At 35.3% G+C, this 16605-nt stretch overlaps 1 protein-coding gene across 1 annotated transcript in view; it reads right to left on the bottom strand.

Annotated features, from left to right (window-relative positions):
* Nucleotides 1-16605, bottom strand: part of PAN3 (poly(A) specific ribonuclease subunit PAN3) — an 82592-nt gene that overhangs the window by 46576 nt on the left and 19411 nt on the right. Inside the window, 3 exon segments of the mRNA XM_067290787.1 lie at nucleotides 6982-7044; nucleotides 9263-9333; nucleotides 11339-11405. Of these exon segments, the coding sequence (XP_067146888.1) occupies nucleotides 6982-7044; nucleotides 9263-9333; nucleotides 11339-11405 (201 nt within the window).

Genomic DNA, 16605 nt, shown 5'->3' with positions numbered 1-16605 from the left:
ATGGGGGAAAAAAAAAAAAAAAAAAAACTAACTATTAAAGACTTTCAAACAGGTAAAGCACAGAAGTTCTCCAAATGGAAGTTTTCCATGTTTTGAAACCAATGTGTACCTACCTACATAGTAAATACCACTGAAGTAAGTATTACAGCAAGTATACTTATTTAGATCAGGATTTTTTATGCGGAATATAGCAAAAATTAGACCAAATTGCAGGGATTGGTTTGTTTTTCTTTACCCTGGGTTTTTGATGTGAAAATGCATCATCATCTGGATTTAAACCACTTTTTCATTAATTAAAACTTAACTTACCTTTATTGATACCTACTTCTTCTGGCACTTTAGAAATCTAAATAACATGTACACCTTAATATGCATTTTAAAGATTGTTCTCATGAAATAAAGTAAAAACCTAATAAGAGAAGATTCCCCATTCACACACAAACATAAAACATAACTAGAGTACCACGAAATGGCTGCAAAAACAAAACAAAACAGATTCCCTGATCTATTTCCCTGGTAACTTGTAGACTGAAGGTTTTGGAAAGAACTAAAACTGATATGAATTATTAATAGCTCATTTGCCTAAAACAAAAAACAAACAACAAAAAACACGAGGATCCCAACATTGACTATGAATTACAAAGGCAATAAACTGCCCAAAGCTCAGTATAAACAGTTTGCAGTACACTGAACAAGAATGAATTTTGCAGGACCAATTGAAACTTGGTAAACTGTGTGATAGGTCCTCCTGTAATTCAAGTGCAAACTGATCGCAGTAAAGCTAAATACTGGTTGCTTACATGGAGAGTCACTCAACTGCTAGATGACCTACCACCTTAGTAATTCAAAGGGGTTCTAATTTCACAAACTATAGAGCTATAATGTCTGAGACACCTTACATATACAATAACATTAGTCGGACTTTATGGGCAAGGCTTGAACGCAGTATGTGATTTTCCTAGCCTGGATTGGAAATAATACTTTAACGAAGAGATCTACCACCATTTCCTTGGCCGCTTCTCCATCTCTCTCAATGTCCTACCAAGTGCACAGGCACAGTCTGCCTCAGATTACTGGACTACAATTCAGTGTTAAAGCACATTTCTATTCATAAAAGGTTTTTTGGATCTTTCATAACAAAAGGTGATCTATAAATATTTTGAAAAGGAAAATTAAAACAAAAGAGGAACCGAGCCAATGGAGAGGGAGGCTGTTTCCTTTACACAGATTCAGATTCCAGGCAGCAGAATGAAAGTGTATTTTAGGCTTTACTGAGGTACCACAGCATGGGGATGAGGGTGGAGGGGGAGAGAAACAATGGCCAATTCTACGCCATAAAGCAACACAGAGCCAATTTGAACTCACATACCTGTAGTTCATGGCCTTCCTGGAAAAAAAACACTCAAACTAAAACGCTAAAGCATGAGTGGGGGAGATGAAATTAAGATTCTTTCATTTGGGTAATGTTTTATAATAAATAATGATTACAAGTCCAAGGTTTCATTGTTAAAACAAAAAAGACATTAAAAGATGGACAATTCTATATTAACAGTTGGAAATAAACCTCAACTAATTTGCACTGAAACCATTCTAAATTACACTCCATATATTCCATGAGCAAAAAGGCATCTGACTCAGATAGAGAGTTTAAGCAGACTAGAAGACATGGAAAAGGTTTCTGCCAAAGGAGACATCCATAATTGTCCAATAAACTGAGCGGTTTGAATAAGCACACCAACTTCGCTACATACCTGTCCTCTAAACAGAAGAGCAAATATAATGCCAGAGACAAAACAGTGCATCTTGAAACAAAAGCAGTAAGTTAACATTCACTGATGATTTCATGACCGACCATGTCTACCTAGGGGACACTACACAGGTATGACTCAACCTGGATGAACAAACCCAATTTCTTGGCACCCTAAGAAGTGTCTTGGATGATTACAAAAATTGTGTTTTAGCCTTCCCTAAAGTCTTTTTATGGGACAAAAACCTTTGTTCAGCCATACAGATGAAGGTACAGTTCAACAAGCTGCATTTTTTAGGAAGGTGACTAAAACATTTTAATACTTCATAATCTCTAAGCATTTCTTAAACTGGGTTGCAACTCCCAAGATGGTTACAAGTTCCAACTGAATTGTGAAATGTCAGAAAAATCACAACAATTTTGAATGAAAAATAAGGTTAAACTACAATCATTAAAATTAAATATTTTAAAAAGGAAAAAAAAACAACAACCCACTAACAACAAAACCAAGCGATTCCAAAGCATTACTGGAAGAGTTTAGTTCCTCCAGGGCAGAGAAGTGAGAAGCAGTAGTAATTACTGGCTGCAAATGTTTACATGAGGCAGGGAAAAAGCTAACTACCTTTAACTGCTAGCAACAGCTTGGCTCCCCAGGGTGAAAAGAGCCAACCATAGCTAATAATTATAACCACTGCCCTGCCAAACCAGGCTGCTGCCAGCAAGTGATGGTACGAAGCTATTGGCTAGCAAGATTAGAGGGAAGGTATGAATTAAGAAAGACAAACCCCAAAAGTTTGAGAAACATTACGCTTGAGACAAAAGAAATCCACTGTAAAAACAACAGGGGCCTTACAGAGTAACATCGGCATATCAGAATACTATTACAGATGAGTAACTTAATTAGCCCATGCTACCAACTATTCCTCAAATCAGCTTCTTAATGACTTGCTTCCCATTCACTCAACATGAACTTTGAGAACATGTTTAGCAGCTTGTCTATTTTCTTCCTCCAGTATCAGTGCTATCATCCCTAGTTTCTGCTGTTCCATGGACAAAACTAATGCAACTAACACACACTGGGCAATGCCACACTTTCTCTTCCCAATTTAGGGGCTAAGTTTAACATTAAAACACTGGAGCAAGCTATTATGGCTTAAACTACTGTGCATAATCTGAGCTACAGTGAAGCTGGCTAAATACATGCTTTTGGACCAAAGCAAATGTGAGTTATCTTTAGCCGTCTCCATCACAAGCTAAATTAAGTGGCATTACTTTAAATTACCATAGCTAAAAGCCAGCACAGTAGCATTAACTAGGGCTCATCTATTGTACAGTGAGTTGACTGTGTCTGTACATATAAACAGATAAAAGTAAGTATTACAATATGGCAGACAGAAAAGACTGAGCGTACAATATCTTAGTTTCCTTGCACTACTTATAACAAAATTAATCACTATATGTGCTTTCAGGTTACATTTTTGACTTGTAAGACTTCAGTTTTTGAACAGATATTAGTGGCAAAGAAAGAAGAGGTTAAACATTCAGTGTATTATCTCTTGAGAACTAAAAGCTAACTACAAGCCAAGAGTTCACTTGCTAGAGCTCATAAAGGAGTTCTGAAAAGTCAGCTTCTATCTTAAGCCAGAACATTCCTCCCATCCTTAGAACAGCTACTATCACCGTTATCTTCACCCAAAAGCCATAACAGATTAGCAGGAATAAAACAGTTCTTGAAACAAACAGCTATCAGTATGAATATCAATGTGTTCATAAAGGAAAAGAATAGTCAGGGCAGCATCCATTTACGGGCACAATCAGTTAAGAAGCATTCTTGGTTGTAAATACAACTGCACAACTGGATTTGGTAATCAGTTCTAGAAAATGTTACACCATAACCCTAATTATAGTTGCTAGGAGCATCTTAATAGTTTTGCAAAACGATCATACGAAAAGAGAAACTCTTCTCATTATTTCTCAAACCTTGTGGCTAATGCAGAGCTACAAACCCCTTGAGCGGTTTAGGTTTTTGCTAATCAAGATACTCTCTCCATTTCCCATTTCATTACAACCTCTTTTTGGTAGAGAGGCTGACAATACTCATTTACTTTATCTAAACTTCTGAAGGTTGGAAGTAATTTTTTGATTTGAATATTTAAATATTTGGGTAGCATCGTGAACAACTGTGTATACAAGTTCAAGAAATATCTTCCAATCTTCCAATTAATTAATTGAAAGTCAGTCTTACTTACAGATTACATATACCTTGTCATACAAAGAATCAAGCCTCCAAATATAACCAAAGACATCTTGTACATTAAAGTTATGTTTGTAGTTAATGCTTCAGCTTGTGAGCCACACCTGGTAAAGACCAAGTGCTAACTGAAAAATTATGCTTTAAAATTTTTAAATGTCTACAGGTCATAAAATATGTCTGACCTACTTAGGTAAAAAACAAAATAAGCAAAGGTCTTTTTTAATCAGAATTCTAAGATAAGTGTTGCACTAAGCAATTATATCATTTGACTCTGTTACTTCAAATAAGTAACAAAAATATGACTCCTCATTAATAAAAAATGGTACATATTTCTAAAAGTAAGTGCTTTAATAATTTGGCTTCCTATATAACACGCAGTGCTCACTAATCCATACACAAAACTCAGTGTGAATACAATATTCACTCTCACATCATACTCAAAAATGAAAAAATAAATATATAAGGTAGTAATTACTAAGACAGCAACAGAACACAACCTATAAACAATTCCACTAAGTAACAGTTTCAGAGAAAACTGTAAAACAGATTAGATGGCATCACATTCTAGACTGAGAGGTAAACTTCATATTACATGTGAACATTATTAACTTTCTCTACAAGGGTAATCTGTTTTTCTATATTCCTGCAACAACTTTTTTTGCATCCGTTGTAAACTGTAATGTTTTATTATGGTGGTAGAGGTGAATATCTCAGGAGGAAAATTTCAGGTTTGAAAGATGAGTTTAGTCCAGGTATATTACAAAGTCTGTGTAACCACAATTTATGACACAGTGACACAAAGTGGTGTTTAGTAATGACCTGTCAACTACTCAGAACATGCTTTATGTTTCTGAGAGGGTTAAATTCTGGAGACTGTTAAACATGAGATGACTGTCTCAGCACACATTACACCAAAGGTAAATACAGAGAGGCCAAACACTTCACACTTCCGTCTTCAAGGAACACCACTGAACAATATAAGGATCAGGTATTAGAGGTGACAAGACAGAGATGGAGATGGGAAGTTTGAGAAAGATGTAGCTTCCCAATAGGTAAGAAAATTAGATGGAGCACAGGACACTTAACCTAGGAGTAGGATAGGTCTTAAGAATTTGGTTTCTACAGGAACTGAAGTTAGCATTATTGTCTTCTTGCAACTCAACAGGGAAACTCTCCTTGTCGTCATTAGAAAAGCTTACATTTATACTGACCAGGCTTACAGGCAATCTTTTGTTTCAAAATGATTTTCTCCACACATTTATTACTGTTGATTAAAGTATCTGGATTAAAGAGATCTGCTGTCCAGTCTCATTTGCTGTAAGTCTACAGAGAGAGGACCAAATAGCAACAGCCTCTTCTGGGTGAATGTCACTCCAAATAACGTCTCCTATACCTTCCATTCTAATACTGTTTAGAATCTTTTAGTCCTGGCTTCTAGCCACCTAAGACCAATGGAAGGAGTTCCAAAACAAAATAAATAATTCTTTGAAATATATCTGAAGACAACTGTACAAACAGCATTAAAATTGTACTAGAAGTTCTGCATGCTACAGCTAAGCGGTTCATCCCTTACAACCTGTGGATTAACAGTAGTCTTCCTCTAGCTGCGACTAAACAGTTCAAAAATGGAAATAAACCAATGTCAGGAACTTTTCAGAAGAGTTCAGTTTCAATGAGGCTTGAAGGTACGAACAAAGAAAATAAAACCAAAAAAGGGCAATGCTTTCAGCTGTCCTGTAAGGCTGACTAGTGAAAAGTAGTGGTACCCTTTAGTCTGGATTGGTGGCAACAGTCTCAAAACAAATTTAAACTAGAGTTTCATAGGTTATTATTTTATTTTATTTTTTTTAAATATAAATTGCATTAAGCTGTCATCCCCTTGGCAATGGGCTCTCATCAGTTATGTTGCACATATTTTTATGACCTGTTTATCAGAACCACCAAAAGGAATCCAAGGACTTTTCCATCCAGATTATCTCAGGGTTTATAAAGGAACATTTTTCTAAATAATGGCTAAAGATGGCTAAAGTCAATTTAGGAAAAAAAAGAAAAAAACCCAAGAAATCCAAATTCAGAATGCCACCCTATTTTTAACACATATAATAGGTATTGGGGGGGGGGGGGACAAAAGAAAAAAAAGGAGTGCGACATTATTCTCAGGAAAGAGGTTAGTCTACTACTAACTCTAGCTTTTGTTCCATGCTTCACAAATCCTACTTGTGCATTGTAGGTTAATACTTACCCGAAAATCTCTTATAGGAAATTCACTTTAAGGCTGCTTGTCTTACTGCATGTGGAGTTACAACAACAGGACAGTAAATCCAGAGAGGTTTACAGTTGACAGAACCTCCACCAAGGCTCCATCTACAGAAATACTTAGTTCCTTTGATTTCACTTTAAGAATTCCTATAAAATGTCTTTAAATAGTAATCTTAGCTTTCCTGAAATCTAAAATTGAAATGCAGTGTTTAATAATTTCTAGACAGAAAAAATAACCTCTAGAATGTTTATATAAATTAAAGGACTATGATTACATTTTAAGCAAAAAGTATAATTGATTGAACATTTTTAAAATCTGTAACCAATGTTTTCAAACATGAAAATATCCATAAGTAACTTAAATAGCCCAGTCACACAAACCAGTTTCAAAAACTGTCTGGCTAATTAAAAAGCAAGGATATTCAGAATTATGATAAGTCTTATCTTTAATATTGTATTGTTAACAAATAGGTAAGTCCATATGGCTTGCCCTCTGTTAAAGGGCTGCCAGGATAACATGATCAGCAATATCCAGAGACAATCAAGTTTAATAAACTTAACTTCCTTGCTTAAGATAGCTCCATAATATATGTTTTTCCGGTTTTATATAACACAAGCAACCAATTTTTAGAAAATTGCAAATAACAAAAAATAGTTCTAAATACTTAAAACATCACAATTCTAATTTGTAAAGCAAAATGATTACTCTTTATTCACTTACCAAGACCGTATTATATCTGTCCTCCAAGTCAGTGATAAACGAAGGAAATGCTGGTTTTGCCAGCTAGTTCAGAACAAACAAAACCTTAGCCCTGGGCTCTTAGCAAGAAAATGGAAAGGTTTTTTTTGTTTGTTTGTTTGTTTTCAAATAGTAGATGTTGCAACACCTACATTTGAGCTAGTCACCAAGGCTCCCTTTAGAGTCAATGAACAGAAACACGCACATCTAGAAGGCTACCATCTATGTCAAAGCAGGTATCAAACACTGGCCAGGTAAGTCACATTCCCTAAGGTCTATACAAAACCCACTTATTGGGAGGGTTGGCACCCACACTAAAGCTTTTAAATATCTTGCACTTAACCATTTAGTGCTTTTGAGAAAATTACTTATTATATTGGAATATTACATTTACCAAAAAAAAAAAACAAAAAAAACCCTAAAAATATTAAGAAACCACATCCATGACTACTTGCAATGTTGTCTGGCGACCAAAGCTAACAGAAAGTAACAGTAGAGGGGGGATTCATTTCTCATATCTTTATCAAGTATTATCCACTTAAACCAGCCAGGTTTATTCTTTTTCCTACATACTCTTCTTTTCTTAATGTGAGCTGAATGCTTCTTTAAGCTGCTCAGCGCTCTCTACCGACTATAGAGGGAGCCTGGATGTCTAGATTTTAGACAGCTCAAGCCATATTAGATGAAAATCTCACCGTTACTGTATTGTTTAACAACCTTCTGCACAAACATACATTACAAAATAACAGTCACAATGAACATTAAATTATTAATGTGTCAAGCAAAACAGAAACCTCTTTCAATTAATGCCAATTTTTATGTCTGAAATATTAATTAAAAAAAAAAAGCGAATCAGTTTTTCCACAGATAAATGTTTCTCTTGATACTATTTTTGAAAGTAGCTGTTTGCTGACTCTTTTTCTTGTGGAAAAAAGGGACCAAGTAAGAAAAAAATTATACATTACTCTGAAAGTTATTTGAGCTTTACATTCTTAAACACTTGCAATTTGCCTCCGTTTTGTATTGTTGGATTAACTTTGATCTAATTTTTAGTATTAGAGGCAGCGGTGACTCTGACATACTTTTGTACAAAAACTCATTCTCTTTTGTACATGTGTTTGTTACATACATTTTTATACCTAAACACATACATACACATATACATAGATATATTTAGTATTTATGGACTGAGTCAGAGAGGAAAGTATGCTTATTTTCTTTCTTACTGTCTTCAGTAAGTGGGTAAACAACATATTATTTATAGTTAGTTACATCAAACTTTCAGAGCATTATAGCTGGCATTAAGGAAAAGGGCAATTTAGAGACTCGATATAATTTGGATAAATAATATTAGGAAGTTAACATTCTACAATAGCATTTTATTTCAAGGAACATTAGTCTGATGGGCCAACTATGGTAATTATCTATAAGCTCAATCTTTACCTGCAGGAATGATACACAAAGCTCACAATTGCCAACACACAAATAAAGCTCTATGAAAAGTCACAAGCATGCTGATGTAATGTGCTTGCAAGACAATACATTATTGATTACAGGGAAGTTCAGGATCATGTGGTTAATAAAGGAAATAAGACATAAAACTCCCCAGTGAAAGTAAAATCTGATAACTGTTTGGAACAAGATTAATGCCTTTTTAGATAAGCCACAGTTCACAAAAAATGACAAGGAACTCTGGTGTAACCAGACATTTGTATTCCAGCATGTGTCTGTAAACACCATGCCTTGTGTTGGCACAGGCCAGTCAAAAGTATTTGAAGTTGCTGTCTAGCCCTCAGCAAAAGAAAGATTTCCCAGTATAAATCAGAAGGGAAAAAAAAACAAAAGCCCAATTTTCTGATAATTTTATAGGTTTTTGTTAAACTAAAGGCATTTCGATCAGTAAGAATTACTCTGCATTATGTACAAATGGAGGGAGTGACTCTTATTGCATTCAAAAATCTTGTCGCCATGAAGGCACAAGATAAACCAACTACAAGTCTTGGTACAATAAAAAAAACATTATTTTCAAATTCTGTGTACGGCATCCTAACGTTCATATTCAAAGCATTCTTATAAACTTCATTTTACAAGTGCTTGGACTATTTCCTACTAGCAGCAGCAGGTTGATCTGGTGTAGCAGGAAAAAAAAATGGATGAAATAAGGATGATTCTTCTAATGTTACTAGCAGTTCAAGTTATTCCAGGTCTTCTTCCTTGTCAACTAATACACAAATATATTACTTAAGATTTAGTTGTTGCATACCTTCCTCCTTTGAGACAGGCTGAGGGCAGCAAAGTCATTAAACAAGGATGAATTTGGTGAAGTTAGTGGATCTGTTTAAAAAAAAAGTGCAAAACATGTTAGTATATACTTCCAATACTAAAAATCTCTTACATTTTTTAGTTTATTTCTGAATGGAAAAAATATCCTTTTGACAAAACTAGATTTAGCAACCAAACCGCTAAAAAACACAACATTTATTAGATTCCATGCAACTGCTCAATTGAAATGGTGCTCATTAACAGAAATTAATAAGTTTTTAATTGCTGTTGATACTGATTAACGTACATCTAACGTTTCAAAGCCTTCATCTCCAATTACCCAAAATTAGTAATCTACGTAACAATCTTACAAACAATAATATGGATCTTACCTGTCCTATTGTCAACTGGCGCGCACAAAATTAATCAGAACTAAAGGCAGCAAAAGTCTGAGATTTCATTAGTAACTTTTTATTGCTTTTCTTTCTCCCTTCACATCCCTTCCAGCGTTGAAGCACCCAGAACTGTATAATGACTGTAGATGCAACTTAAATGAGAAACTCCAAACTGAATATATCTAAATCATAAGTTACCAGATGAATGCCACCTGCAAACAATATTTTTGTAAAACAGTTTCTTCGACACCAATCAATACACCTTAAAAGGGTAATTCAACAACTGAAGAGCAGGTTTGGGGGAAGGGGGGGGGGGGAAGCAGAGACAACAACTGTGGAACCTCATTAATTCTTTACAGAGACTTTAAACTCGTTTCCAAAAGTCAGTCTGGTTTCTCACCTTTACATGCATCATCATAACTATCTGTCCTGTCACAGTCAAATTTTGATTGCATTTAAAACTTAAAACTCCACTGCCTTGAACAGCTAGTTGTTCAGTGTGACAAAAGAAATACAATTCATAACAGAACCTACTGTAAATTAACTAGGAGGAAAAAAAAACCAAACCACAAATGTTGACTTTAAAGAAAATTAATTTTATAGGAATAGATACTAACATACTAAATTTATAATTTTAAAAGTAAGTGGACTAGCTGTAGGGTCAGACATGCAAATGGAGTTCTAGAAAAATCATTTACACAACAATTTTCAGAACAAAAATATATTCTAAATGCATGTCCTTGCCATAAAGGAGTAGCAATCTCTTCTTTAAAGAAGTCAGTTTGACAGCTACAGTTGATCTGCAGTGTCTGTCAAAATCTGAAAAGTAATTCTAAAAAGTGCGTTAAGAGGTTCAGTATACTCTCCACAGTGATGTATTTTTTCTGTATTACTGTATATCTTCTCCTAGACATCAATATTGCAGATAAGTTGGGATCTAAACCAAGCTATGAACTTACGGACACCGAATTCATCAAAATAGATTATTATTATTTTTTAATTAGTAGTAGCTTCACAACAGCAGAAAAAAGTAGCCCTGCATTATAGAGACATTTTGTTTGGTTGAAAATGATTTTCCCATTAACAGGGAAAAAATTATAAGAGGTAAAGTACTACTGACAGCACAAAGCTTAACATCAATTAACATTTCTGATTTATGTGATAAATTTCACAAAAACTGTACACCCCAAAACGATTAGCTACTTCTACAGCTTATTCTTATTATTTGTGACTACTATGAAACTTTGGCTTTAAAAAAAATGTAAAACTTGAAGTGATAAAACTGAACAAACTTAGCTCATTTTGTAGGTAAAAAAAGATGGAAAGAATCTGTGTATATTTCAAGTTAAGATAATAAAATTGTATATTCATTTCACCCAATAACTTACTTTAAAAGCACAATATAAAGGGATACTATTGTGGAGCAATATAAACAGTTGCTTAAGCTATCAGTGCTTTATAGAAAATATCCCAACTAGCATTTCACTTGAAGTGACAAGACCTACAGACTTTGGATTTGGCTTTGGATTACAAAGAAGTAATTGCAGAGTACACTACTGTTTTGAAAAGTTCTATCATCTCAAATCAAATCAGAGAAAAAACTAACTACCTTAAGTTTTACCAAATGGAGTTTCTTAAATTTCCAAACATACCTTGAAGCATATTAGTGTAAAAGTTCTTACCATGGCCTGCATACTGCTTGGCACTGTCACTGAGAAGGCTAGGGGAGCTGCTGCTATTTGTCATCCTCTGCAAAAATAAGAGACAGAATTGTACATATAAAATACAGCTATAAAGGACTAAATGAGGGCAGTAGAGACAATATTTAGATTTCTTTTCAGAAAGAGACTATGAAACCTGTGCTCGTTCCCCATTTAATAAATACACTAGTAGATATTGGTTTGTAGTTAACAAAAACGTTTACTAAAATAAAACATTTCCCGTGAGAACAATGCAAACAAAAAATGACACTATACTAAAATGAAACTATCTTCTTGAGTTTCTTCTAACTTGGGAGGTTCTACCAAACCTATGGCTCTTTTCCTGTATGTTGTCAAAATGTTAGATAAGCCAATTACTTATCTCCTTTAAACATTCCTTCACACTGTACTTCTGAAATAACTCCTCCCTTTATTATACACTATCATCAGAATATGAAACTTTTCCAACCGAAAATCCATCAAATGCAATACGAATTTGAGTGGTTTTTTTTTAATAAAAGAAGTGGACCCTTCAGCAAAGTCACGTGATTCTGGTAAGCCAGTAAGACATTTGAAACTTTCCCAATATGCTCCCCTAGGCCCCACATGCTTCCCCTACATCCCCCTAGGAATATCAGCTAACAATAACCCGGGCCAAGTGAGGCAGTGCTAGTCTAAAAGCTACCTCTGCTTTGATACAGCAGTTTCTCTCCTTACTCCTACTTATTATCTGCTTTGATCAGCCTCCTGACTGGAGGAAAAAGTGGTGTAAGAAGAGAAGCAATGCTACATCTCTACCAGTATATTAAGCAGCGCCAGGAAGCGTTCTCCGTCACCGAGTGAGACTACCAGTAAATTGTTAAAATATTCCCTGGCGTGCTTTTGGCCTACATCAACCAAGAGTCTCCTGGGCAATTCTCAGGCACTATTCAGCAGTGAAAAGCTTCCAGAGATCCCTTCAAATTGACGGTTTGCATGCAGCCACCCTGCTTTAGCGGGTGAGCGTACACCAGCACAAACAGCCTATTCCATGCCAGCTGGCCCTAAGTGTCTAGGAAATCTTCCAGGCATGTTTAACTTAGTAGTCCAGACACAGACTACGACTCAAAACTGGTCACTGGATTTGCTCTTTATGCTTTTATTTTTCCACTGCCAAGCTGTATTTTGGGGGCAGATGGCAAGATAAGAAGTCTATTGTGTAATACTTCAATGCCATTTCATCTCATTCTCAAACAGACAGAGCAATATTCTGGAGTAAACTTTATAAGGAACAAAGGGAGAGGAAAAAAAATCATTAAAAGCTGGGGAGTTATCTAGTATGGCAGAACTGTAAACCTACAGCAATTCAAAAATTTCTCAATATCTTGCACAGACCTGAAGTTCTGCAGTTTTCATATTACCACTGACTTCACCAGAAGTCTCAGCTTTCAGTACTAGCATCTAAAAGAATGAATAGACTTTGTAAAGTACTTTATGTGGGGAAAAAACATTCTAAAAAATAGCCTGTGCTGTTGGAAAAGTAACTTTGAAAAAGTTTTTGTAAAACCATTTAGGTACCTAAACAGATCATCTTCAGGTGTTGCCCTCTCAACAGGCATGCTCAATCAAGATACTATTGTCAGCTGACATGCTGTCTCCTTTATTTCCACATGTAATATTTCCCTAGTCTATGCTCCACTGCTGTGGCAAGCTTTCTATTACCATTGGTCTTCTCTGACACAACACTTTATTCGGTACCTGTATATAGTACAGGTATATGTACTAGTACTATGTGTATATATGTATGTACCTACGTACATACAATCTAAACCTCATATTAACTTATTCAAGACTTAAATGAAAGTATTTCTGATGTGCTCCTTCCCTATTTTGATGCCACATGTCTGATGCTGCTGAAGATACAAACTTCAACACACACAATATAACTCATAATAAAAGGTTAGCAGTCAAGAACGATGAATTCTTTACCTAAGAGGGATGCCTCCAGTGAAACAACAAGATTTCCTTACTACAAAACAAAGGAACATATTGGGAGACCGATGTTAACAATCTTGCCCAAGATCAGGGATGTTCATCCTACTACCCCAACCATAAGAACAAAATTACAGGTTAAAAAAAAACCAAAAACCTACAAAACAGCAGACTTCTGGACATTAACTTTTCTTTAATTGTTGTTTTTTGTATAGTATTTAGCAAACAACTCATCAGCTGTCTCTATAGATACTGTTTTTATCTTCTGTCTCACCAAATGCAAGCATTTCTGCAGCACTGATAATTCCTTGCATTAAACAGAATTTACTTACTAGATGCCAAAAAACAGCTGTGATATTCCCAAGTACGTTAAGTGCAAAGACAAATGATGTATGAAGAGGTAGAGAACATACAGAGTCTGGTAGCTTGCATACGTATCATTTGGCTAGAGCAACCAGTTTCTGATAGTCAGTTAACAAGGTAGTTGTGGCATTTTATTATTTTTGGCAGAACAGCTGTCTTGCACAGAAAAATGCAATGGTCTTATGGTAATTATCAGTCACATTAGCCACCTACTCTCACAGAAATACAAAACAGAAGCATCTCAGTGGTTACAGTGGGTCTCTGGATGATCAAAGTTAGACATTCAGTACTCCACACAGCATGCTCTAAGACCAAATCAAAGTTTATGTTTCACTGGGCCCACAGATTTGCTTTAGTAAATTGTATCTATACAGTGTCTTTTTCACAAGAAAATTATATTTCTGACTGTGAAGAGAACGGGAATAATAAGTACAAAATATTAGTAATAAATATCAGTATATAAGAAGTTTTATACTAGGTAAGAACACATCAAAATAAATTTCTGGATCACAGTAGTTAAACTATTCATACATCATGTTCCTTTCCTGACTAAGCAGCAAAAAGGAGTTAAATAGCCTTTCACAAATATTTGAAAATTGTCCTCGTTACACATCTTTTCTTAGCACTTGACACACATCCCCACTGATCCTTACAAGAGGAAGTGATTTAGACACTTGCATTATTTCCTAAAGGAAACCTTTCAGTTTTGCACAAAAGCTCTCCAGGTATTGATGAGAACAGTATAAATGTCTACTTCTGACACTCACATTTTTGTAGCAATTTCAATGCAATGGCAATGGACTTTCGTAACAGGTGATAAATATGATACTGAGATCTGGGCTGGTATCAAAGACAGTAAAGCATATTGCTTAAACTTGGAAGCAAGCACTTGTGTGCCATCAGTATTTTAGTGCTTCAATTAGGAGAGTTAAACATTCAGCGACTGGACTTGGAATGTGAATAGGTGGCTACTGTGGTGAAAATCAGTCCCGATGTGATCAATAAAATCATACAGTATGTGCACCGGAGATTACAACAGATTGTAACAGAACGTATTGTTCAGTATTCCAGTAGCACAGTGCAAACAACTCTATCAACATCAAATGAGCCTTTACAAAAGTCAAGTCTTCAAGATGCAAGTACGTTTTACATGAACCATGATTCTGAAAACGCAAAACTTCTCACTGATCTTTGCTGAAGGCACTGCCTGTAAGCTGTAACTTGAATAAGGTAAAAACCTCCACTTCACCACTCACTTCCATGATTTTTTCATTTTATTCACATTTATTACGCATGGACTCTGTTATGCTTCCTATCTTAAAATTATTCATGAGTCCTGCACATAATCAGTAAGAGATTTTTAGAGTGTTATAATATTAACATTTCCACACTCAAAAGCATTCAGTCTTAATGAAGGCTATTTCTGTATCAGAAACTTACCAAGTCGGGGGGGGGGGGGGGAATCTCTTAAAAAAGAAGAGAGAAATCAGTGCTATTTCTTATTTGTTTTCAGTCTTAATAGTGTCAAACTATTTTTATACAAAATCATCTTCAAGAAGAATCCAGGCGTAAGGAACTTAAGTCCAAAAGAGGAATGCTCCAGAAAGGTAAGAGCAACCATTAACAGGAGAAGAAAACAAACTATGCATTCTTACTAAGCCTGCCAGGCAGACAGTCTGCAAGAGGTTTGGATTTACAGCATTGTGCACATATATGAGAGCTTCAGACTTTTTAATACATCTGACTTTCACCATATGGAAGCTAACAGGGAAAGACAACTTTGTCAAAACTAAGTGCCACACTGAAGTCACTCGTTTCCACATAATTTCCTTTTCCGTGCACGCCTGTTGCTATGATTTACTGAGTTCCAATTCCAAAATTCAACCAGGCTGACTGACATATATCCTGCCCTCCTCCCTTTAAAGGAGCTAAAAAGTTGCTTCTGTTCATGTCTCAAAAAATGTTTCTCTAACACAAAACTGTCACATTCATCCTCATGCAAGGATTTAACATAAGGCTTTAGTTTAAAATTGTCATTGTCGTTGTCATTGTTGAATCTTCCATCCATGAAAAAAAATACAGGCTCTTAAATTTCACAGAAAAACTGAGGAATAAAGTTTTTCAGAATACTATGCTAATTCCTGAATACGCAAGCAATTAAGATATAGGAGAGAAGTATGCTTATTCAGAAAGGGTTTTTTTGTTTTTGTTGTCTTTTTTATTTTAAACTCTTTCCTCAAGTACTTGGAATAGTCAATCTAACTCTTCTCAGGAAAAGACCATGTGAAAAGACTGACCAAAGCTTCATCTCTGATACAAAGTGAATCATTATCTTGCCTAGACATAAGACACTACTGCTTACTAAAGTTTCCTATTTAAAACAGCTGCAAGTCAATGTCTTCAAAAAGGGTTATGTCAACACGTATTTTAAGACAACACTGAAAGCAGACCAACAATATCACTATAAAAATAATTCCCATATTAGGTTGCTTTTGGGGGGGGGAAATTAATCACTTTTCAATGCATCTGCAGTGCATTATGCAAGGAAGAAAAGTTTTACTGGGAATATTTCAGCCTTCTAGAGGTGTACACAATCTTGCCTTTTTCACACGCACACCTTTTAGTGTTCAGTAGTGAAATCCAAAACTATGGCTGCACTTAAGACCAGTTTGCTGTGCTTTTATCTCCCTCCCCCCAAAAGAAGTATCCAGTTACACAGTTCTCATTGAGATAGGGGATGAATAAAGCTTTGATGCACACAATTAGATCTAATTTTACAGAGCCTATTACAAGACATTAAGCTTAAAGTAAGGGCCTTTGCTTCCTTTTCCATCATTTCTTTCCCTAAAATGCATTTAGAGATGGCATTTGTTTACTCTGTCTTCATATTCCTAGCCCTACCCAAAGGAAATAAC

The sequence above is a fragment of the Apteryx mantelli genome, chromosome 1, assembly GCF_036417845.1.
Source record: "Apteryx mantelli isolate bAptMan1 chromosome 1, bAptMan1.hap1, whole genome shotgun sequence".
Classification (NCBI taxonomy): domain Eukaryota; kingdom Metazoa; phylum Chordata; class Aves; order Apterygiformes; family Apterygidae; genus Apteryx; species Apteryx mantelli.
Note: the sequence above shows the minus strand (reverse complement) of the source record. Positions and strands in the feature narration are given on the sequence as shown.